General features: G+C 32.5%; 1 protein-coding gene across 2 annotated transcripts in view; it reads right to left on the reverse strand.

Annotated features, from left to right (window-relative positions):
- Positions 1-4,057: 4,057 nt before the first annotated feature.
- Positions 4,058-25,335, reverse strand: part of LOC114327030 (GTP cyclohydrolase 1) — a 123,619-nt gene continuing 102,341 nt past the window's right edge. For both annotated transcript variants that reach the window (XM_028275529.2, XM_028275528.2), the window contains exons 3-4: positions 14,067-14,349; positions 4,058-4,363 (exon numbers count right to left, since the gene is read on the reverse strand). In XM_028275529.2, the coding sequence (XP_028131330.1) occupies positions 4,234-4,363; positions 14,067-14,349 (413 nt within the window). In that variant the 3' untranslated portion in view covers positions 4,058-4,233. The remainder of the gene's footprint in view (positions 4,364-14,066; positions 14,350-25,335) is intronic.

Here is a 25,335-nt window from a genome sequence, read left to right on the forward strand (position 1 = left end):
GGAAACAGGCCCCTAATCATCACCCTAATTAAAATTAGTCATTGGCCTTATTAGATGTTCTTTATTTATGTATTATTAATAGATTCTAGAAGTTTGACCAGCTTAGAGTGATTAGTTAAGAAAAAATGGAGTTAAAAGCGAATAACGAATTTTTGTAGTTTGGTAAAAATGCCTTCTTATTCAGAATAGATATTATTTAATTCCCAAGAAAATAGTTTACAAAAATTTTTTCTTCGGCAAAAATTGAGCCAGCTATTGGCAATTAAATCTTGTAATAACATGAAAAAACCACCTTTACCAACCCTTTCAAAGTCACCTCTTTTTGCGACTGAGGATTTTAAAAGGATATAATATTAATAACCTTACAGATCTTGTAAAAACGTATAAAATTCTTTTTTACGAAACTTTCTAAGATAAAAAATAAAAAAGTTATGGTTAAGAAATCGATGTATTTTTTTGAAAAAAAAAAAAAATGAGAAATCTAATTGGAAGCATAATAATGTAAGTTAGCGGAGCTTTTAGTCATTGACCTTATTTATTCTTCTTTATTTATGTATTATTAATAGATTCTAGAAGTTTGATTGGCTTAGAATGATTAGTATTAAAAAAAAAAAACTGGAGTTAAACGAATAACGAATTTTGGTAATTTGTTAAAGAATGCCATTTTCTTCAGAACAGACAGATTAGCATCAGAGACACGGAAAAATGTTTAAAAATGAAATTGTAGGTTATTTAATTCCCAAGAATGTGGTTTGAAAAAATTTTTTCTACGGCAGAAATTGAGTGAATCGTAAATGATTGAATTAAACAAACATTGATTTTTTCGATATAAAACTAACACTTTCGACAGCGAATAAATCGAAAACTATTATTTTTATCAAAAAAATGTATAGCACATTTTTTGCTTAGAATGAACGATTTTATCAACTTTTGCGGTCAAAATATAATAAAAAATTTCCACCCACGAGATGGGGTGGCAATCACATGGTAAAAGCGCCTTTCGGCATCATATAGATTTTGATCCTTGGACTATCCACTGCTTACTCTCAAATTTTCAAGCAAATCGATCCATTCTGTAGAAATTGCGAGGTGAAAAGCTTCGGTTCCTGGACTATAAGCAATATTACAGTATTTTAGTTTATTGCATTTTGTTGGCGAGATAAACACAAAAATGAACTTTTTTGACTTAAAAAACACTTTTGAACGGGGGTGTGTGATATTGTAATCTTTTACATCGTAGAGCACAAGCAACAGTTATCTTTTATTCCGTATGCGACGTTGTAGGATAGTTGTTACCAATAAATTTTACATTTACATTTAAACAACATTTCGGACCTTTATAACGTTGTGTCAAATAAACAGATCAAACACAAATATGAGATTTTCTCATTTTCCTGTCAACTCAATATGAATTCACTACCGTTTCCCACAATAAGTTGTCAGTCCTACACACATTATTTTCGCTTGAGCCTTTCAACGACTTTCAATCAATTTACTACGCTTGTATGCTTGTGGATTTCAGTTCAGGTGTCCAACATATTTATACAGGGTGTTTTATTGGGAAACGGAAATACTTGAATGCTGAATAGAGGTCACTGGGTGGTTCTAAATGTACGGCATTTACTTCCCCAGCTATTTTTAATCCCGAGTTAGGATTTTATCGATTTTGTCCATTTCTTTCTGGATCCATAACTTTAGATCAACCTTGTATACTTTTTTGATATTTGGTACACATATATGTATCTCTCATTTATAGCCCACACCACCCAACTACTAGTCATAAAAAAATCTAGGTGCGGATTAACGAAAAAATATAAAGTAATTGTGACCTTGAAACGTCACCCTGAATATTGAAATTTTCAAAATCCGTTTTGCATATTATATCCCTTTATACAGTGTGTCTGTAATTATCAATTTTACGAAAAAAATGTTATTCTTTATAAAGTGCTCTACATGGTCTAAAAGCTAAGATTCAATCATCAGATATCAAATTATATCAACAGTATACGAGGTATGTCAAAAAATATGAATTTCGCTCAAGAGTAAAGTACCTTTATATTTCACAATATCGAAAATTGTTATTAAGAAAAGTTATTTGAAATTAAAAACTATGTTATAATTTGCAATTACATTTTTCTAGTTAAAAAAAATAATTGTTTGAATTGTTTTTTTCAAATTACGGATACCCAACATTATTTTTATTACGATAACTCAGTTATTAGTAATTATACGAAAAAAAGTTATTCTTTATAAAAAGGTCTACATAGTCCAACAACTAAGATGCAATTATAAGATATCAAATTTTATTAATCTTATACGAGGTATGTCAAAAAATATGAATTTCACTCAGGAGTAAAGTACCTTTATTGTTCACAATATTGAAAATTGTTATAATAAAAAGTTATTTGGAATTTAAAACTATGTTTCAATATACAATTACATCCTTCTAATTGAAAAATAAAGGTTATTTACTCTTGAGCGAAATTCATATTTTTTGACATAACTCGTATAAAATTGATAAAATTTGATATCTTATAATTGAATCTTAGTTGTTAGACTATGCAGACCTTTTTATAAAAAGTAACATTTTGTCGTAAAATTAATAATAACGGAGTTATCGTAATAAAAATCATGTTGGGTATCCGTAATTTGAAATAAAATTTCATTTTTTTTCAATTAGAAGAATGTAATCGCATATTATAACCAAATTTTTAATTCCAAATAACTTTTCTGAAGAACAATTTTCGATATTGTGAAATATGAAGGTACTTTCCTCTTGAGCGAAATTCATATTTTTTGACATATCTCGTATACTGTTGATAAAATTTGATATCTTATGATTGAATCTTGGGTTTTATGAATCATGCAGAACACTTTATGAAGAATAACTTTTTTTCGTAAAATTGATCATAAAAAAGTTTCCCATATGGTTCCAATTTACGCAGACACACTGTATATAAATTAATCGTTATCAGTATATTAAGGGCCAGATTTTGCTACTCATCAGAGCCGACCCATGGAGCACCTGGTACTCAGCGTCACTGCTAAGGCACATCTTCTTGGGGTTTGAGAGTTTTCTGCACTAAATTGATGCAAACAAACTATTCGTGTATTTTTGGTGTTGATAAACACGAATACATTATCGGAACCGACCCCCAGAGCACCTGGTGTCCGATTTAGAGGCTTCCCGTCACTAAATTGATGTAAATAGAGTACTCGGGCATAGCAGTCACATTGGGCACAATCCGAGGGTCGGTGCTGATGTCATACTTATTCGTGTTCATCAACCCTAAAAACCGCCGGGTAATCTGTTTGGATTAATGTAGTATCAAAAACCTCGAAACTCTAGAAGATGATGTACATTAGCAGTTATACTGGGCACCAGATGTTACGGGGGTTGGTTCTGATGGCGTATTCGTGTTTATCGACACCAAAAACCCACCTAGTATTCTGCATGCGTCAATTGAGTGCCAAAAGCCCTCAAAACTCCAGAAGATGATGTACATTAGCAGTTATACTGGGCACCAGATGTTCCGGGGGTTGGTCCTAATGGCGTATTCGTGTTCAGAAATCCTAAAATATCCTGAGTAATCTGTTTTAGTGCTGAAAACCCTCGAAATCCCAGATGACGTGCTTTATTAGTAACCCTGGACACTAGGTGCTTCAGTGGTCGATTCTGATGACGTATTCATGTTCAACTACTCCAAAAACCCCTGAGTAACCTGGCCCGTAATTTATTGATTTTGACATAGACATTTTAATGCATTTTTGGATGCATTTTATGCACTACAAATCCAATTATTATGCCTTTCAACCCATTTTTCTATTGTAGACTTTTTTCCTGACGTCATGCATCATCTCAAACACAATGCAAAAAATTGCAAGTCAATAATCGTTGCTGTATTAAAAAAATCGAATTATTTTTTGTGTAAATTCCCTGTTCTATAGCTTAGAGGTGCTTATGATTTGATGAGGTTTATCTTGGAAACGAACACAGTAAGTATAGACAACTTTTCTCCAATTATAAATACGGAGAACAAATAAAGTACAATTGCAGTTTTTGGGATTCTGTTGTGTATTTATTATGCGAAAATACGTGTAAAAATAAATATATAAATATGTAAATCTTTATAAATTTGTAATAATAAATATTTTAACATCTTAAGTATTTTATAGTTACTCTTGCATACTGGAATAATACATTGTAAGTTTAATATCTATATAATCATGCAATTATTTTGACTGGACTAAGTTTAAAAATTCTTCTCTGGTTTTAGGATCATCTCTGAAGACTCCCAGCATAGTTGAGGTTACGGTTTTGCTGTTGATTTTCTGTACTCCTCTCATAACCATACACATGTGTCTGAAAGAATAAATTAACGTAAATACTCAATAATATATAGCAGATTAGAAGTAGATAGTATTTTGTCAACAATTCGACGTATCTTTCCTACTCGAATTTAGAAAATAATTCGATAACATCCGATCATGAATGCTATGGAAACCTCTGCAAGTAATATTAGTGCTGCATGAATTTGGATTAGGAACAACCCATGGAAGCCTAAATATTATTCAGGTCTAAAGGTCTGGTCTATGCTTTAATAAGTGATGAGTCAGAGCAAAAAATAAAAAATTTTATAACAGCATAAATGAAATAATGCGACTGACAAAAAGAGACGAGGTAACAATGATCGTGGTTTACTTTAACGTCAAAATTGGTCGTGATGTAGAAGTAGATATATAGGAGTATATGGTGTCGGTATCAGAAACAATAGGGGAGATAGACTTATATAATTCTGCGTAGAGAATAATCTTTTAATAGCAATACCTTCCTCAAACAACATCCTGGAAGGTATACATTGGAACTTGGAACACTTGGAAATCACCTGAAGACAGAAGATAGAATTCATCATCATCAATGGCTTTACAACTCTTCGTGAATCTTTGCCGCGTTTACTATTGCCTTCCAGGTTTGTCGGTCATGTGTCACTAATTCCCATTGTCGCACTCTATAGAAGATAGAATTGGTAGAAATCAAATTGACTTCATATTGCTCGATCCAAACTTTAAGAAGCACATAAAATCTACTAAAACATATCCTGGTGATGACATTCATGGCGACCACAATCCAGTTTTAGACTAACAGATTTCTGAAAGTTAAAAGAGAAAAAGTGAAAAGAAAAATAGATATGTCACAATTAAAAAACCCTGACTGGAAAAAAGAATATCAAGGTTGAGATGGAAATATAAACGATAGTGAACTTGGTATAGACAGACGTTAAAGTAAACAACAGGCAACAAGAATGGGTAACGCAAGAGATTATAGACATCATCGACGTAAGACGAAAACATACAACAAACCCAATAGAGTACAAACCAATCAATATAATAATTAGAAAAAAGTGTAGAGAAGCTACAGAAAACTGGATGTCAACAAAATACCTAGAAATTGAACAACTTCAGGAAAAAATACGACACCGTAATGTCCATAAAAAATTGAAAGAAATGGCAGATATACACAGAAAGGGACAAGCAACCATATTAAGACATAATAATATGTAATAAGGCAAACTGGAGGGATAGAAAGAATATAAGTAGTCTGATACTTTTGACGACGATCATCTGGATCTGGATGGTGCTCCACCATTCCCAGATGATCGAATAAATGAGAAACTTCTTAAAATAAGTGCAGATAATGAAAGTCTAGACATGATAAAACTCAATATGCGTCAATTGATATATCACTCTCTGAAACTTCCGGTTACAACTCTTGAACCGGAAGTCCGAGGTCAAATTTATCACTTTTAATGGCATCTTTGAGTTATAAGCTCTCATTCGACACCTCATTTGTCATTCTATCTCTTGTAATAACGGAGTTCTATTTACGACGGACAAACAGACATGGTAGACAATATATAGACATGGATAATTCAAGGTTCAAAGATAAATGCAATAATTGAAGCATATTAGGAAAATACCAGGCAAGATCAAGTGGGACAGAGTGAGAAATGAAGATATAAGAAATAGCATTGGCCAAGAAAAAATATTGGCAAAAATCAAAAAGAAACAAACGAATTGGTTCAGTCACGTGATAATAATGGATCAAACTCGGCTGGTAAAGAGAATAATGGAAATCGAAAACTCAACGAAAAGAAGAAAAGGCAGACCAAGAAAGAAGTGGCTGGACCAAATACAAGAATATGAAGGGGAAAGCAGAAGAACCGTATAGGAGATGAAGGAATTAGCAAAGAATAGAAAAAAATCGAAAAATTATAAACTGGAATCACACTCCGACATGTCGGAGAAGATATGGGGAGCAGAAAAAGAAGAGAAGAAGATATACAGTTATGGACATCTGTATTAAGCCAAACAATATTTGTTTTGTCACAACCAGCAATCATTTCCACCTTCATTTTTTGGTGAAAATAAGTATGATTTTTTTATTTAGATAATATAAATAAATTTATTAATAATTAATAATAATAGTTATTAAGGATAACTGGAGGAGAGCAGCCAGGACGGACAGAGATACTTGGAGGCGAATGCTGGGGAAGCCCACGGGGTCCGGACAAATAATCCCGGACAAAAAATCCCCACAAATTATCCCTGGAGAAAAAATCCCCGGACAAATAATCCCCACAAAAAATCCCGGACAAATAATCCCCACAAATTTTTTTTGACAAAAAATCCCCACAGAAAATCCCGGACAAAAAAATCCCCAAGAAATATTGGCTGCCGAATAAATCTCTAAAAGTTTTCCCGAAATTTTACCAAATTTTGAATTCCAAGTCCATGCTGAAAACTTCAAATTTTACTTGACAAAAGAGTGTGAGTTTTTTCAAAAATCGTGGAAGATATGGGGAATGAGCTAAGGCCCCGTTCTCATGACAGGCGCTTAACGCGCATTTTGATAACGCGCGATTACAACTACATACATTTTACTGAAGACCGTTCACATGCTAACGCGCGTTTTAGTTCATATGTATGTAGTTGTAATCGCGCGTTATCAAAACGTGCGATATGCGACTGTCATGAGAACGGGTCCTTAGCTCATTCCCCATATCTTCCACGATTTTTAAAAAAATTCACACTCTTCTGCCATGTAAATTTTGAAGTTCAGCATGGAATTGGAATTCGGAATTTGGTAAAATTTCGGGAAAACTTTTAGAGAACTATTCGACAGCAAATATTTCTTGGGGATTTTTTGTCCGGGATATTTTGTGGGGATATTTTGTCCAAAAAATTTGTGGGGATTATTTGTCCGGGATTTTTTGTGGGGATTTTTTGTCCGGGGATTATTTGTCCGGGGATATTTTGTCCAGGGATAATTTGTGGGGATTTTTTGTCAGGGATTATTTGTCCGGGGATTATTTGTCCTAGCTTCTCTTAGGCTGTAGCGTCATAGGAGTGAGAGATTTATTTAGTACTGTAAAGAAAGTAGCTTATACAATGTTAGAAAGAAAATCTGTATTTTTAAACCGATTGACCTTCTCTATTGCAAAATATTATTACACATGTGGACATGTTTTTTGACAAAAGCACTGATAACAAACATTTAAAATTAGTAGTTTTTACATGTAAAAGTAATAATTTTATCCCATTTTTAGCAACAAATGATGTGAAATTAAACAAATTATTTATATTTAGAGTTTTATCAGAACATTATACAGTGAGCACGTAAAGGTTGGAATAAATTCAATTTCTCAAGAGCGGATGATTTTGGAAAAAAATCGCGGAACAGGTCAATTTTTATTTTTAAATTACGACTTTTTGGCATATATATCATACTAGTGGCGTCACCCGTCTGGGCGTGATGACGTCATCGATGATTTTTTTAAATGAGAACAGAAGTGGTATGATAGATCATTTGAAAGGTAATTCAATTCTTTATTCAGTAATATAAACATTAACATAATTATTTATACAGGGTGCCTAAAAAATTTTTTTTTTAATTAAATTTATTGACATAAAAAGAAGAATGTGTGTAATTTATTTAATTCAAAATACATTTTACTGCTATCAGAAAACAGAAAAAAATGTTTTTTGGCAAATAAATGTTGTTTTTTGCTTAAATTCAATATTAAAGCAGCCACCCACCAGCCTCGTGACAATTTGAACATTTAATTTAAGCCAATATCAATGATTATTTTTCAAATATTCATTTTTTCTGTTTTCTGAGAGCAGTAAAATGTATTTTGAATTAAATAAATTACATATATTCTTCTTTTTATGTCAATAAATTTAATCCAAAAAAAAATTTTTTGGACACCCTGTATAAATAATTATGTTAGTGTTTACATTACTGAATAGAGAATTGAATTACCTTTCAAATGAGCTATCACACGACCACTATTCTCATTTAAAAAAATCATCGATGACGTCATCACGCCCAGATGGGTGACGTCACTAGTATGATATATATGCCAAAAAGTCGTAATTTAAAAATAAAAATTGACCTGTTTCGGGATTTTTTTCCAAAATCGTCCATTCTCGAGAAAATTAATTTATTCCAACCTTTACGTGCTCACTGTATACATTTGTTGTATAATATTTACTAAGTTGTATACTAAGAAATGGTCATATCGAGGAAACTTATTATTTTTAGCTGACTCAATCTACTAATAATGTTTAGAAGATAAATAAAAGGTGTACAACATACAATAATTAAATAGATATTCTACACATAAAAGACATTATTATATTTAATTATATATTATGTCACTGAAATACCAATCCCTAAAGCCATTATAACATGTAGTTATTGTTTAGTGCTTTAAAATTCAATACAAAGGCAAAGCAATGCAACAAAAAATTTTTTTAATTACAAGTTTCTGCATTGTTCTGGTATCATAATAATTGATCAATGTAGGTAATTAAATTTATGTCTATTCAACGGACTTATTCCGCAACTAAGAAACATAGGATTTGTTTCTAAAGCTGGGTACACATATGCGAGCCGAGCTCTATGCGAAAGCTATATTCGTATTATTTGTACGACAGGACCACAGTATAAAGAGGGACAGTAGAACTACTCTCCGAAAAATTGGAAGTAAAATCTTTCAACGCGCATGGCGACCGCGCAAAATTCCCAGTCGCTAGACCACCACTCTTGCATTGCTAGTCGAGTAGAAACGTACGGGTCTTAACAGGAAAAACCCGCATCCACCACTGGTGAATTACCAATTGCGTACTGCCGGTATTACTCCTTGAGATCAAAGTGCCGACATAGAAGAGGTTTTACTGTCCCTCTTTATACTGTGACAGGACGAACCGCTTACGAGCTGTTCATTCGTCACTCGTCACGAACCATGGCCTGTAGGTTTTTGGGACGCACACAAGGATTTTCGCAGTTTAATTTGAACCGCGTACGAAGCGATATTGTCTTTTCGTTGTCGTCGCGTCGCGATTGAATGAATGACGTGTTCCTAGATTTAAGAAACGTGAGAAACACGATGCAATCAATATTTATATTATAGTTGATAAACAAATAATTGCTGTCTTTATTTACATTTAGAACGCGACTGAGATAAAATTACAAATTAAATGAATCATTTACACAAACTTCGCACAAGTTGGTTCGTTCCATGGGTCGTGATGAGTTTGCGATGAGTTCGCTGTAAATATATTTTCAACGAACTGAATGCGAGCAGCTCGCAAACAGTTCGGTTCGCATATGTGTACCCGGCCTAATGTATTGCATTTTACATTTTTTCCTGTTTGTTTAACTAAAGTGTTCATCAGTTGGTAGATGTGAGTTTGTAAGTTTTGATAACAATATATTTTATTTGATAAACCAGTAATTCCAGTGGAATACAAATAAAATTTAATTATAAGATACAATACATAATTTATCTATGTTTAATGTTTAAGAAATAACATTCCTTGAGGTAACGCTGTCGAGATATATTTTGAGGTGTCTTTTAAAAATTTGCCACCGTTCGCTTATTTTTCAGTATTTTTCCTTGAATGTTTTCTTGAGTAATCTCCAATCTACAGTTGGTAGATGTGAGTTTGTAAGTTTTGATAACAATATATTTTATTTGATAAACCAGTGATTCCAGTGGAATACAAATAAAAATTTAATTATAAGATACAATACATAATTTAACCATGTTAATGTTTAAGAAATAACGCAGACCCGGATTGGTATACAAATTGCTTAGAATTTTTTATTACTGTCACTACAACAACAAAAGCACAAAAGGAGTAGAAATCATTCACAATAGGTTCGAAAATAGAAACTGACATTACTAGCGGCAATCGTTTAGCTTTTATATTGCCAAGTGTGAAAATTTTTTGTGATGTACCATATGTTATATTATACTTTTGTACTAGTTACTGAAAACATCTAACTTAAATTCAATATTAAAGATTCGAGGGACTTTGTAAGGAGTCCCATTTTAACAAAATATACTTATAGCGTAATTGTCACAAACCTTTCGTTTAGAAATGGAGAAAGATTAGTTGAAAAAAATATTGATTATGAAAAAAAATTTGGCAAATAATAAATATACCTACATTTTATTGTTTGTATTTGTTTGTATAATAATATAATATTGTTTTTAACTAATAATTTTTAGATTTAATAAATTATAGTCCAGAGAAATAAGATTTTTCTCGTGACATATCCCCCTCCAGGCCGAAATCAAATTTTTTGAGTAGTATGGACATCTATATTAATAACCTATATGTTTCCTGCAGTCGACTTTGATGATATACATAGTTATAAACAAATGAAAATCAAAAAACGGTAAATTTTCGCTTTTTTAGTCTATTACTAAAAAGTGCATTCTAAACAAATTTGAGAATAAGAAACTCATAAACCATATAAAACACTTCAATATGGCGTTCGCTGAATATGTCTATCCTTATTTGTTGCTTAGAAAATTTCAAAATAAGTCATACATTTTGAGATTTTATAAATGTTCATAACTTATGTAAAAATTAAGTTAGAACCTTCTTATTAAACGGAATGCCGAATTAAGTTAGAACCTTCTTATTAAACGGAATGCCGAGACGTCTTGTGGTTAAATTATATTTTAAATTTCAAACCGATTGGTCAAATAGTTTAAAAGTTATTTAATTTGTTTTTTCCAAATTCATTTTTTTTGCAACACTATAAGTCAGAAAATTATGAGGTTACAGTAATACTTCGGACAGTTTATGAAAGAAGAACATTTATACTATTAACTTAATTAAAAAAATGACAAAAAGTAATTTTAAACAGTGTAAAATTATTTTGCAAAAACATGTCGATTTTTTGCTTACTTATAAACAATTGGAATAACTTTTTAACCGTTACGCGAAGAAAAATTATTTTTCCATATTTAGAAAGAATGAATTTTTATACACATTTAGAAAGAAAAGCAATTGGCGTAGGACAATTAGGGACGAAGTTAGCCCCCCTTTTTTAATTCACATGTTCTTGCAAAATAATTTTGCAATATTTAGAATTATTTTTTGTCATTTTATTCTAATTAAATTAATAGTGTAAATCTTCTTCTTTCATAAACTATCCAAAGTATTACTGTAACTTCATCATTTTCTGACTTATAGTGTTGCAAAAAAATTAATTTGGGATAAACAAATTAAATAACTTTTAAACTATTTGACCAATTGGTTTGAAATTTAGGGTATGATTTAAGCACCAGAAGTCTCAACATTCCGTGTAATAAGAAGGTTCTAAGTTAATTTTTTACATAAGTTATGAATATTTATAAAAACTCAAAATGTATTATTTATTTTGCGATTTTCTAAGCAACCAATAAGGATAGACATATTCAGCGAACGCCATATTGAAATTTTTATACGATTTATGAGTTTCTTACTCTCAAATTTGTTTAAAATGCTTAACTTTTTGGTAATACATAGACGAAAAAAGCGAAAATTTACCGTTTTTTGATCTTCATTTGTTTATAACTATGTATATCATCAAAATCGGCTGCAGGAAACATACAGTCGGAAAAATTAAAGAATACCCATGAACGAACATATAAAACACGCTGTATTATCCTGTCACCGTGTCACAAAGAAAATTGTCCAGAGCAAATACATGTAACAATAATTATTACATGTACTTGCACTGGACAATTTTTTTTGTGACACGGTGACAGGAAAATACAGCGTGTTTTATATGTTCGTTCATGGGTATTCTTTCATTTTTCCTACTGTATAGGTTATTATTATAGATGTCCATATTGCTCAAAAAATTTGGTTTCCGGCTGGAGGGGGTTGTGTCACCAACAGGATATTTTTTTTCTTATTTCTCTGAACTATTAGGTGAATTTGAACGTGGTACGATTAAAAAATTATGGGAAACCTAAATTCCAGTTCGGAAAATTGTAGAGTAGAATTGAAGACTTTTGAAGCGGAAAGGCGAATACTATCAATAACATATTACTCGTAGTTTGAACATCCTAATCCTCAACATGGCTGTGCCAAGGGATCCATTCGTCTCCTAAGTCTAAGTCACCATATTGAAAAGGATCAGCTCCACTATATGATTCTACAGCTACAGCTAGTGTATATTCGAATTTGTGATATAATATTATATGTACTAATGTTAAAATAAATTAAAAATCAGTCAAGGAGGCAAGCATTCAAGGAGGTGTCAGACAGGGTTGTGTGTTATCCCCAACTTTGTTTAACGTTTACTCAGAAATAATATTTAACAAAGCCTTGGAAGGGCAATGTGCAGTTCGAATTGGGGAGAAACTATTAACAAGATCTTTGATTTCTAATAGATCGAGTCACTAGAGAATGCTCCAATAACGGACTTAAATACATAAAAAAAAGTTACTTGTGGTTAGTACATATTAAGACGTCGGCCCTACGCAACTAACTGTCAACAATGAACCGATTACAAAAGTTAACCATTTTAAATACCTAAGATGTTGGATAAACGAGACCCTAGATCCTGATGAAGAAATTAAAACTCGGATAGAAATTGCAAGAGGAGCATTTATGAAACTTAGATGTAGGTATACTGAGCAATTCTTAGCTGAACTTAGACTATAACTAAGAATCAAGTTCGTAAAATGTTATGTGTATCCTATATTATTATATGAATGTGAAACCTGGACCATGAAGGTTAATATGTTAAACAAATTAGAAGCTTTCGAGATGTGGTCATATCGTAGAATGCTCAAAATTTCATGGATTCAACGCATTTCAAACATATAAGTCTTAAACAGAATAGGTCAAGGCGAAGGTGACTTGATGAAGATGATAAAAACGAGAAAACTTGAATATCTGGGGCATATAATGAGAGGCAGCAGGTACTAGATACAGCAGTTAATACTCAACGGAAAGATCGTCGGAAAAAGAGTAATTGTTAGGAAGAAAAAATATTCATGGAATAAATGTCGACTCGATCCAACTTCTCTGTTTAACCTAGATATGACAATATCAAAAGGCACTGCTAGGAAAATATTCCAATATGCGGTTCAGAGAACCTGTCTGAAACGAGTCTTTGTACCCTAATACAGAGTATAGCATTAGTAAAATTAGAAAATCCACGGTTTCGTTTTGATTTAAATTCAGATTTAAATCAAAACGAAACCGTAGATTTTCTAATTTTACTAATGCCATACTCTGTATTGGATTACAAAGACTCGTTTCAGAAAGGTTCTCTGAACCGCATATTGGAATATTTTCCTAGCGGTGCCTTTTGATATTGTCATATCTGGATTAAACAGAGAACCTAAATCCCCGTTAGAGGGCGTTCTAACCATACTACGGTATAAATAGTTTTATTTTTGTACTGAGAACTACGGACGTTTTGGAGTAAATTTGTCTTCTGAAGAGCCTCCTTGACAACAGGTAGACCTAGAAATCGTACTATCGGAGGATGGCAGGAGACAGATTTAAATCAAAACGAAACCGTAGATTTTCAAATATTCATGGCTCCGAAACCTTCATCAATAGACTGGCTTATCAGTAGAAGAATTGTTACATGCCGCGCAAGATAGAGGACGTTCGATCGAGCAAAGAAGAAGTTAAAATAAGTAAAAACTCTTAAGATAAATTATGATTAGTTTAAATAAAACTGGATTTAAAAAACTTACGTTCCCTCTACGATTACGGCAACCCCGGCAGGTTGCACTGCCTTGGTAACGGCAACGGCGATTTGCTTGGTGAGTCGTTCCTGTACTTGTAGCCGCCTGGAATAAATCTCGACGATTCTAGCTAACTTGCTAAGTCCCAAAATTTTTCCACATGGTAAATATCCGATGGAAACCTTTCCGTAGAAAGGTACTAAATGGTGCTCGCACATGGAAAACATTTCGATATCTTTTACAACTACCATCTCGTCGTGGTCTTCGTCAAATATAGCATCGTTGAGCACCTCTGGAATAAAAAAAAATTTATTTAAATAAAAATAATAAACGTTATCATATCAACTAACGTAGAGGAAAACAGAAAGACAACATATCTAGTATTATTAGGATGTGATCAGAAAGTGGTTCCACGAGAATTGTCAGATTTATTTTTTACATCTGTAGTACATTATTTGACGGTTTTTGCTGTAAATTTTAAAGAACCGTCGTTTGGATTGTCATGAAATTTGGCATACGCATAGCAAACATGTCAAAGAAAAAAATTGATATTGTGTCGATGTGTGCTTTTGCCCTGGGGGTGAGTTTCACCCCCTGTAGGGGGTGAAAAACATACGTTCAAAATAAGTCCGGAATTCTTCGATAAACTGACTTTTTCACTAAGCCAATACTTTTCGAGTTATTTGCTAGTGAATCATGTTAATTTTTTAACAAAACAAACACGTTTTTACACAATTTTTCGCAAATTATTCAAAAACTAAGTATTTTATCAAAAAAACTATTCTTAGCAAAAATATAGCCTGTGAAAAAGTGAAAAAATGGTGTAGGTACACATGAAGTATCTATACCTAATAGAAGCAGAGTTATAGCTAAAGAAAAATAGGTTCATATTCGCCAAATTTCAAATAAATATAATTTAACGTGAAATAACCAAAAAATGAAACACTTTTTGGAAAAAACTCATTACAATTTCTTTAAAGGGTTTAAAAAGTTTTATTTCTATTTTTATAAAAAAAGATTCTAGCATCAAATGTAAGCAAGTTACGCTCAAAATACAGTTGGTCCCTGTTGATTTTGCAAAAAAATAGGGAAAATCACCCCCTAGTTAACAACTTAAATAAAATTAATCGTTACCGCTTCACAAGTTGCTTTATTTATGTTGTGTTTATAATATGATCTGTAAATTTCATCGATTCAACGTGCTTATTTTTGAAAAAAATTGGTTTTAAAAGGACATTTCTAAAATTTTTAATTTTGAAAAAAAATGTTTTTCTTCAAAATAACTTAAAAATTATTAGCAATAATAAAAATCTTAAGGAGTAATAAAATGTACGTTTTGCTTTTCTGGATATTTTGGATTTATTGTTTTCCTGTTAGACAAAAATTGGTTATGCTGTGGCTGTTCAAAGTTCGCATACACTCGGGATTAGTGACTCGTTCAAGCCATTTTAACTACAGCCTTTTCAAAAATAAGCACTTTGAACCGATGAAACTTACTTGAAAACTTGAAAATAAATAAATAAAGTAACTTATGAAGCAGTAACGATTAGTTTTATTTGGTATGCTAATTAGGGGGTGCTTTCCGCGATTCATTTTACCAAAAAATAAAAGGGACCAAAAATATTTTGATCGTAACTCACTTACTTTTAATGCTATAAGTTTTTTTAAAAAACAAACGTAAACCTTTTTTTAAACACTTTAAAAAGTAGTATAGAGTGTTCCCCGAAAAGTGTTCCGTTTTTTGGATATTTCTCGATGAAATATTCGATTTGGAATTTGACGAATAAGAACCTACTTTTTATTAGCTACAACTTTGCTTCTACTAGGTCTACAGACTTCTTATATGCACCATTTTTTTCACTATTTTATAAGTTATATTTTTATTAAGAATATTTTTTTCGACAAAATACTTGATTTTTGAGTTATTCGCGAAAAACCGTCTGAAAACGTGGTTATTTTGTTGAAAAATGAACATATTCACTCGCAAATAACTCGAAAAGTGTTGACTTGGTGAAGAAACTCTATAGAACAAAAGTCCCGAGAAGGGGTGAAACTCACCCCCAGGGCCATAGCACACATCGGCACAATATCACTTTTTTTCTTTAACTTATTAGCTATGTGTATGCCAAATTTCATGTCTTTAAAATTTAGAGGTTTTGCAATATTTTACTGTTAAAGAACGTACTACTGGCACTTCTCATTTCTTTAATAGATGTCGCTATAGCGTCGGATACGCGAATTTATATATATATACACCGTTCTTAGGCGTCAACGCCCTTCGGTAGGGATCTATGGAGGAGTATCACCAAGCCGGAAGCCCTTATCCCTTCCCGTACCGCTCCTCCATAGGCCGATCAGACGCCAGTTTATTCCAGACCAAGTCGTAGACTCTATTGAGTTTTATACTACGGCGTTGGCCTTTTAATAATTTCTTGACCTGGCTGAGGCTCGAACCATCGATCGCAAACCACTATACTTGTCGATCGACTGCGCCTTTGCCAACTGGACCGTCTAGACCGACCGCAGAATTTTTATAATTCTGCTTAAATAGGCAGCTTAGTTTCGTTTAGATTCCGAGGTGTTCATGTAGCCCCACTGAAGACGTCTGGAGAGACATAAACGGCCGTATTGGGATGGTGCATCACCTTTGAACCTAAATGAAACATAAGCTGTCTTTCATGTTTCATTTTACTCATATTTTGAGTACACGGAATCAATTTTCTTTGGAATTTTTCCTAGACGAATAGACGGAATGTCACTGCATATTGTAGAGTCCCTTTCGTCTCCTTTATCCGTCATCTCTTTGCTTTATAAATTGTAAAAGGTAGAGATTAAGGATGTTACCAGAAAGTGGTTCCACGAAAATTTTCAGATTTATTAGTCAAAGTTTTAAAGTTTTCAACCTAATAGAAATATTAAAAATATTGAAAAATATTAAAAATATTCCTAAAAGATATTTAATTGAAAACTTATTGGACCACTTTCCTGGTAACACCTCCATGGCTTCTGAAAATTGCAAGCCAGATGGATGCTGAAGCGAAGAAGACAAGAGGGAATTCAAAAAAGTTACAATTCACGACCCCGTCTGTTCAGCTGGTAAATTCCAACGGAAAATGGACCTAGTTACTCAAATGAGTAAAACCAATATAAAATGAAATAAAAATGTATACCATTTTTATTCAGTTGCAATGCGAAGGCAAAACTGTCTTATTTTTCACTTAGAACAGAGAGCGCAAGCCAGCACTATCAGTCGAAAATTGACGATTTTCGACTCTATTTGGAGCCATCATCAGAGAGGCGTAGGCTTGCTGTTCTCTGCCCCAAGTGACCAATCTCCGAGAGCTTATCCCCGCATTGCAACTGACATTTATGGCGTAAGTGTCTAACGACATCTGGTAACTGAAAGTCAAAGTTTTAAAGTTCTAAAGTTTTAAAGCTTTAAATTGCGGGGATAAGCTCTCGGAGATTGGTAATATTTTTAACATTTTTCAATATTTTTAATATTACTATTAGGTGGAAAAATTTAAAACTTTGGCTTTAAGTTACCAGATGTCGTTAGACACCTACGCCATAAACGTCAGTTGCAATGGAGATTGCAACTCTCTCGGAGCTCTCGGAGATTGGTCACTTGGGACAGAGAGCAGCAGGCCTACTCCTCTCTGATGATGACTCCAAGTAGAGTCGAAAATCCTTGATTTAGAATGCTGGCTTGCGCTCTCTGCTCTAAGTGAAAAATAAGACAGTTTTTCCTTCGCATTGCAACTGAATAAAAATGGTATACCTACATTTTTATTTCATTTCAGTTTTATTGTTTACATCTGGGACTTCTCACTTCTATATCTGCAGAAAATTTATAAATTAGCTAAAGAGGAGTTAACTCAGTAAAGTTAGGAATAACTCAGGAGTTAACGCTAAATAAAATAGCAGTCGATGTCGATATTCAGGTTTCATTAGCCTTCTAGGGGCATTCAGGACTTCACTGCAATAGACCATCCATTCTATAGCTTCGAGTGAGACAAAAATGTATCAGCAAGAGTAAACAAAGCAAAAAGAGAGAGCAACGATGTAGCCTAAATAATGTAGAAATACACAGAATATCAGAATTTGATGTATCATAGAGCATAAAGCATCCACCCTCATATCTTTTCAGCCAAAGTATGGCTGTTGCCTATAACACCATAGCCAAGTATATCAACCTCAATTTTGACAAGCCATCTCCTTAACCCCTTGGCTGTTATACACTCTTTCAACGCTATATTTCTTAAGGGAATCGGAGCAAAATGCAAAATTTTGACGCATGTCAAAATTTTCAATGTGTTTTAAACGTATTCATTTTTTTCGAATCCTGAGAAAACTATGTAAGTATTTTTGAAAAATTTAAACGCAGAATGAAAGAATACTTTTTTACCGACAGCCGAAAGTCCCTTAGAATAAACAAAAAGTTTCTTTTGAATGAAATACATATTTGCAATTAAAAATCACACTAAATTTTCTCTTTTATTTTCACCCCTGTAACTTATTAAAATAAACATTATGGAAGTTTTCAGGGACTTTCGGCCCTCGGTAATAATGCAATCTTTTATTCTGATTAAATTTTTGAAAAATATTTATTAGTTTTCTCAGGATTCGAAAAAAATTAATATATTTAAAACACATTGAAAATTTTGACATGCGTCAAAATTTAGCATTTTGCTCCGTTCCTCTTAAATAATCTTTTTTAAAAACGATTTCCAGAGTGGAAATTGAAACGTCAAATCTTTTAGGACAAATGTAATCGGCATTACAATCAACTGTGGCTAATTCCCTATAAACAAAATATTGAACTGAAAGTGTTAAAAAACTGAAAAACTGGTAAAACCCGATTTTTACCCTATTTATATATCTTAAGAATGGTCGAATTTTAGTATATTTAGTATAAAAGTATAAAGAGGTATAAAAAAATGGGATTTCAATTTCTTAAGACCGGGAATTCAGAAACGGTCCTTATACGCGGTTGGTCACTTCATATGAGGGGTCGCTTACATAGATTTTACTGTTTATAAATATCCCTACAAATAAATAAAAAAAGCTTATGAAGCAAGGCCATGGGCAGGTATAAAAAATGAATAAATCTTGATCAGATTTACACATCTTTTGATTACACATACCATAAAATAAAACTGCAATAACATAAATGCAATGTAAGATAATACAAAATTTACTTATAGTGCAGTCACTGAAGGTGGATATGAGCTATTACCTCCGATTTCGTTGAACCTACATCGATTTGCATGAAAATAGATGAGTGGTTAGAGGATATCTCAAGGAACAAAGGTGACATGGTGCCAACTTGCGCTTTTACCCTGGGGGTGGATGCCACCCCTCCTCGGGGGTGAAAATTATTCTATTAAAAATAACCACATAATTCGATAGAGGGACAAATTATAAGCAAATTTTGTTATATAAAGTTATTAAAATAAATCAAAACTTTTTGAGTTATTAAAGATCAAAGATTTTAATTTTTCGTGAGAAAAATGCATGTTTTTAACCGATTTTTCATAAATAACTCAAAAAATATAAGTTTTTACAAAAAAGTTATTATTATCAAAATTGAGGCTAATAAAAAATCAAATAAACTCCTTACTAGAAAAACCTTTCTATGTTAACTAAAAGTAAGTTATAGGTAATTGAATGTATATTTCTTTCGTCGAGTACCCAAATCTAAGTATTCAAGCTTAAATACCGGCAAAATGATGCATTTTATAACATAACCTTATTAAACATTTGTCAAAGTTCATAGAAATATCTATCAAATAAGCCCTCGAAAAAGTTGATAGCATTAAAATTTATGCACCAAAAATGTTTCAAAATGTGTCTTTTAAAAATTTTTCCAAAAAATGTTATTGTTTTTTTGTAAATAACTCCGTTAATTTTTAAGATATCAGGTTCGCCTAAAAACTAATTAAAAGTTTATTCCAAGAGCTATAGAAAGTGTTAAAACTAGTCTTTTAAACCTCTTACTTTTTTAACAATAAAAGGTTAAATAGCCCCGGTTACATGGTTCTCGCAGCAAAATTGAAATTTTAAACGGTTCTATCTCGGTTATTTTTTACTCTACGGAAATAGTAAAATGGGTAAAGAATTTGAAACAGAAAAAACTAAAATTTAGTTCAATATCATGTTTTACGTATATTGAGTATTTTTGGAGTTACTATCAAAAGAAAATGAAAAGTACGATAATTTTAAAAATTATGATTTTTTAAATTGTATCTTTTTTTTTAAATAGGCATTCTAAACCGGTGAAAATTGTTGAAATCATTAACTATGTTAACCTAAAGAAATTATTGTGAGGATTACTACAAATTTTAATTTTTGTGGAAATGGCGTATGTTTTATTTTTCACTTTTTCCTAAAAAAAAAATCGAAAGGGTTCTCTTATTTTCATCATAACTTGCTTAATTTTGATGCTATTAACTGCTACTGGAGATTATTTGATAGGTACTCCGAAGTACTTTGACAAGTGTTTAAAAAGTATATTCTATAAAATGCATCGTTTTTAGGTTATGTAAGCTTGAATACTCAGATTTGATACTCGTCGAAAAAAATATTTATACATTCAATTACCTTCCCATAACTCACTTTGAAATAACATTAGTTTAGTTCTTTAAGTGGGAAGTGTACTACATTTTTTATTATCTTTAATTTATGTAATAATAATTTTTTTACAAAAGTTTATAGTTTTTGAGTAATACGTGAGAAACAGCTTTAAAACATGCATTTTTTTTAAGAAAAAATAAATATTTTGATATTTAATAACTCAAAAAGTATTGATTTATGTTAATAACTTCATATAACAAATTTTGCTTAGAAGTTGCCCCTCTATCGATTTCTGGTATTTTTTTTATTAAAAAAAATTTCACCCTCGAGAAGAGGTGACATCCACCCCCAGGGTAAAAGCGCAAGTTGGCATCATGTCACCTTTGTTCCTTGAAGTATCTTCTAACTACTCACCAATTTTCATGAAAATCGATGAAGGTTCAACGAAATCGGAGGTGAAAACCTTCAGTGACTCCACTATTACAAAAAATTTTTACAACGAAAGGTTGAAAAAACTACCGGGCAAAATTTAGTGAAAAAAATCTAAAAATGTAAAAGGAAAAGCGTATAAGCAGTTTCAATAATAAGTAAAACGAAATGAAAATGAGAGACATATTATATTTCAATTCGTTCAGAGAGGACCATAAACCCCTTACACAGGTTTCACCCTCATTACGGATCATTGGAGGGTAAATATGGTTACATCTCCTCCTAAGAAGTAACCATATAATCCCCAAGGGATTTATGGTAATCTCTGAACAAATTGAAAAAATATAAGATTTTCATTTCATTTCTATTTTATATTAGTTTATTCATATTTGAGTACAGGGACCAAGAATTCGCTGGAATTTCTACCTTGGTGAATAGACAGGTAGTGTAACCTGTTTGCTCAACCATCTGCGTTTTGCCGACGATATAGTACTTATTACCAAAGATCTGGGTGAAGCACAACAAATGCTACAAGAATTAGAAAACGTATGTTCAACAATAGGTCTAAAAATGAACCTCAGTAATACCAAATTTATGACAAATTTAGTTCCCAGCGAACACCTAACCATCCAAAATCAAGTGGTCGAATCGACAGAAAAGTACATACATATATTTATCTTGGTTATGAAATCAGAATAAGCAAGGATAATCAGATCTGAGAATTTCAACGACGAATAGCACTTAATTGGGCGCAGAGCCTATTTTACTTCAAATCAGGCCCGAGGCACTACACAATTTTTGGGCCCCTAAATATTATAATTTAATAATAATAATAACTTTTTTAACACGTTCAGTGCCGTATATATCCAACATGGATACACGCGTCACACTGATTTAGTGGCCGCGTGTATCCGATGTGGATGCACATGTATTTTTGTATTTTGAGCCGTGTACATCCGCACCAGATACACACCGTCTAAATAGCTTTATGGGTGCTTGTAAGTAGTGGCCTACGAAATCCAAAACTCTGGTTGGCCTGCAGGTACTGCGATAATTTTTGCCTAGACATATTTTTAAACAAAATAAGGGGAAATGAAACAATTTATTTATTTTATACAGGAAAAAAATATATATAATAAAAAATTTGTGGGTTAAAAAACAATGATACAACAATGATGAACAATGATAAAATGAACGAAATGAAACTGTTTCTAGATACATAAAAACGTGTGGCCGGATACATGTGGCCGCGTGTATCCAATCCGGATACATACTAAAAATGACGTCATATAAAAATCAAATCATGTTTTTACAGGTTTTTCTTAAACTGGCATACTAAGACCATGTTTTATATTTGTTTTCTTCATTTTGACAACTTTGGCCTGTGGAACCCTATTTTTGTGTTACCATGGTGGCACTCAATGTGTTAAATATATTAATTGTTTAATAGAAATATAGTTGCACAAGAAAATAAATTTTTTATTAACAATAAATAAAATTTATATTTAAACAATTAAACATTGTTTAAGGTGATAGGCGCAAACTTTCGGCTTCAATGCTATTTAAATGCATTCGTTTTTTTCGAAACCTGAGAAAACTAATAAGTATTTTTGAAAAATTTAAACGCAGAATGAAATATTACGTTACTACCGAGGGCCGAAAGTCCCTGAAATCTTCGATAATGTTTATTTTAATAAGTTACAGGGGTGAAAAAAAAAGAGAAAATTGAGTGTGATTTTTAATTTTAAATACAGTCGAACCCACTTATTAGAATATCTGTTAAAAGAATTCTGAAAGTACCAAAAAGTTTCTGCTAGCTACTAATGATCGTTTATCGTTTATTAGAATATCCCGCTTATAGGAATACTTTTGCTTGGCACGAAGGCTATTTCAATAAGCGGGTTCGACTTATCTTATTCAAAAGAAACTTTTTATTTATTCTAAGGGACATTCAGCCCTCGGTAATAATGTAATCTTTCATTCTGCGTCTAAATTTTTTTTAAATATTTATTACATTTTGGAGAATTCGAAAAAATGAATGCATTTAAAGAGCATTGAAGCCGAAAGTTTGCGCCTATCCACTTAATTACATATATATGTAACTCTTATGGTTATCATTTATCATTGAATGTTCGTAAAATGAAAGACTTTTGAAAATTTGTTTTGTTATTGTAATAAACATGTTTTGTTTGGTGATCTTTCCGGGCCCCATTCAAATACGGGCCCGAGGCAGGTGCCTCACGGGCCTAGTGGTAAAATAGGCAGTGACTGGGCGGCGTATGGTTCACTAAGAGACTTCTTTAAGAGCAACATCCCGATAGCTATGAAACGGAAGATATTTGACCAATGCGTTGGTTCCTATTATGACAAACGGAGCAGAAACTCTCACGCTCACAAAACAGCAGCACTATAATAATAATGCGAGTGGCAGACAGGCGCATGGAAAGATCGATTCTCGGCGTGTCAAATAAAGACAAAATAAGGAACCAAGACCTAGGGAAAAGAACAGATACCACTGGTGTCGTCGAACGTATAGCCAAGCTGAAATGGCATTGCGCAGGTCACGTAGCGAGAATAAAAGACTCAAGATGGACCAGAAAACTAATTGACTGGCGCCCAAGAGAAGACAAACGCTGCAGAGGACGACCACCAACACGTTGGATGGACGACATTAAACGAATGTCCAAAAAATGGCAACAAGAAGCACAGAACCGTGGAGAATAGCGAAAATGGGAGAGACCTATGTCTAGCAGTGGACGGAAGAGGTTGTTTATAGAGATATGTTTATTTCTCCGGAAATACAACTTCGAATTGTTGAATAAATAAAACGGTTGAAAGAAAGAAAAAAGAAATGTACTTAAATATACAGAATAGTAAAAAATATGGCTTTACATATATTATAAAGTAAATACGGATTCATAAGGATGAAGGAAAACATTTCTTAAAAGTGCTTTATAATAATTTTGTCTGCCATTTGGCTTTGTATTTTATTTGTTTTAAAATCTGATCCGATATTATATATAATCCAAGTAAAATAAAAGTTCATTTTTAATTTCCTATCATTTTTTGTTCTGCTGACTTTGCAAAAGTCTTAAAATGAGATTTAAAATCCCTGTCAAGTGCTCAAATGAATAAAACCCACGCAGACTGAAAACTAAAGACACCTTCTCAGCTCTGCAAATGTTCGGTTTCCGCAACTTAAAAGGATAAAGCCCTAAAAGTCTGCGGGGCCCAGAAATAAGGTCGAAAGCTCTCAGACAGTCAGAATAAACGCTTCATATTATTCCCACTGTACCATAAAGATTGTCAACGTACAGAGTGTTGGAGATTCTATTTAAAAACTTTTTTTTATAGATATGTGAATGCGATGTAAATAAATAAAATTGCTATTTACAAAATTTATTGCCAAACTATAGCACTTTTGGTGTTAATTTTGAATTTCTTATTGATCATTTTAAATCATATTGTTATGCATGATTCTCTTACATGGTTTAATATTCTTTTTCCCTTGGCTCCTATTTACGCTATTTGGCTCTTAAACTTTTTATTTTGTTATATTTGTTGATAGATTTTGTTTTAGGTTTTTGTTTTCGTAATAGGGGAGGTTTAGTTTTGCTGTAATGGTTATGTTCTTTTTTAGGTTTTTATATATACTTTAGATATTCTTTATACTTCTTGAATTTATTGTTTTTCTTTACGCATTGAAGGCAGCTGTAGAAAGGGAGGGGAGTGCAATATCATCCATAAAATTAGGTCCTATGAATGACGCAAAAGGTGCCACCAATGGTGTTTATTAAACTTCAACACAGCCCTTCTTGCAAATAGCCAAGCAGAGCTGATTGATCTAATACGACTGGTTGAAATCGAAAGTCAAATATTTGGTCTGCAATTAAACATATCAAAGACAAAGACCATTATAGTGGATGACTAAATAACAATCATCCACACATAACCACAATTGATCGGTTTGAGGTTGTGAGCTCATACTTATATCTGGGATCATTAATCACAAACACAGGGTCACTACAGGAAGAAATAAAACGTAGATGTGATCTAGCAAAAGTCGCCACAGCAAAAATGACCACAATATGGAAGAACTGTCAAATTTCAAGAGCGTTAGATAAGGTTGATCAACTGCTTAATATTCCCAATACTGGCCTAAGGATGTGAATCTTGGACCCTGAGAAATTCGGAAAGAAGAAAGATAGACGCCACTGAAATGTTCTGTTGGAGATGAATGCTACGAATTCCTTGGACCGACTATAGGACAATA

The sequence above is a fragment of the Diabrotica virgifera genome, chromosome 1, assembly GCF_917563875.1.
Source record: "Diabrotica virgifera virgifera chromosome 1, PGI_DIABVI_V3a".
Classification (NCBI taxonomy): Eukaryota; Metazoa; Arthropoda; class Insecta; order Coleoptera; family Chrysomelidae; genus Diabrotica; species Diabrotica virgifera.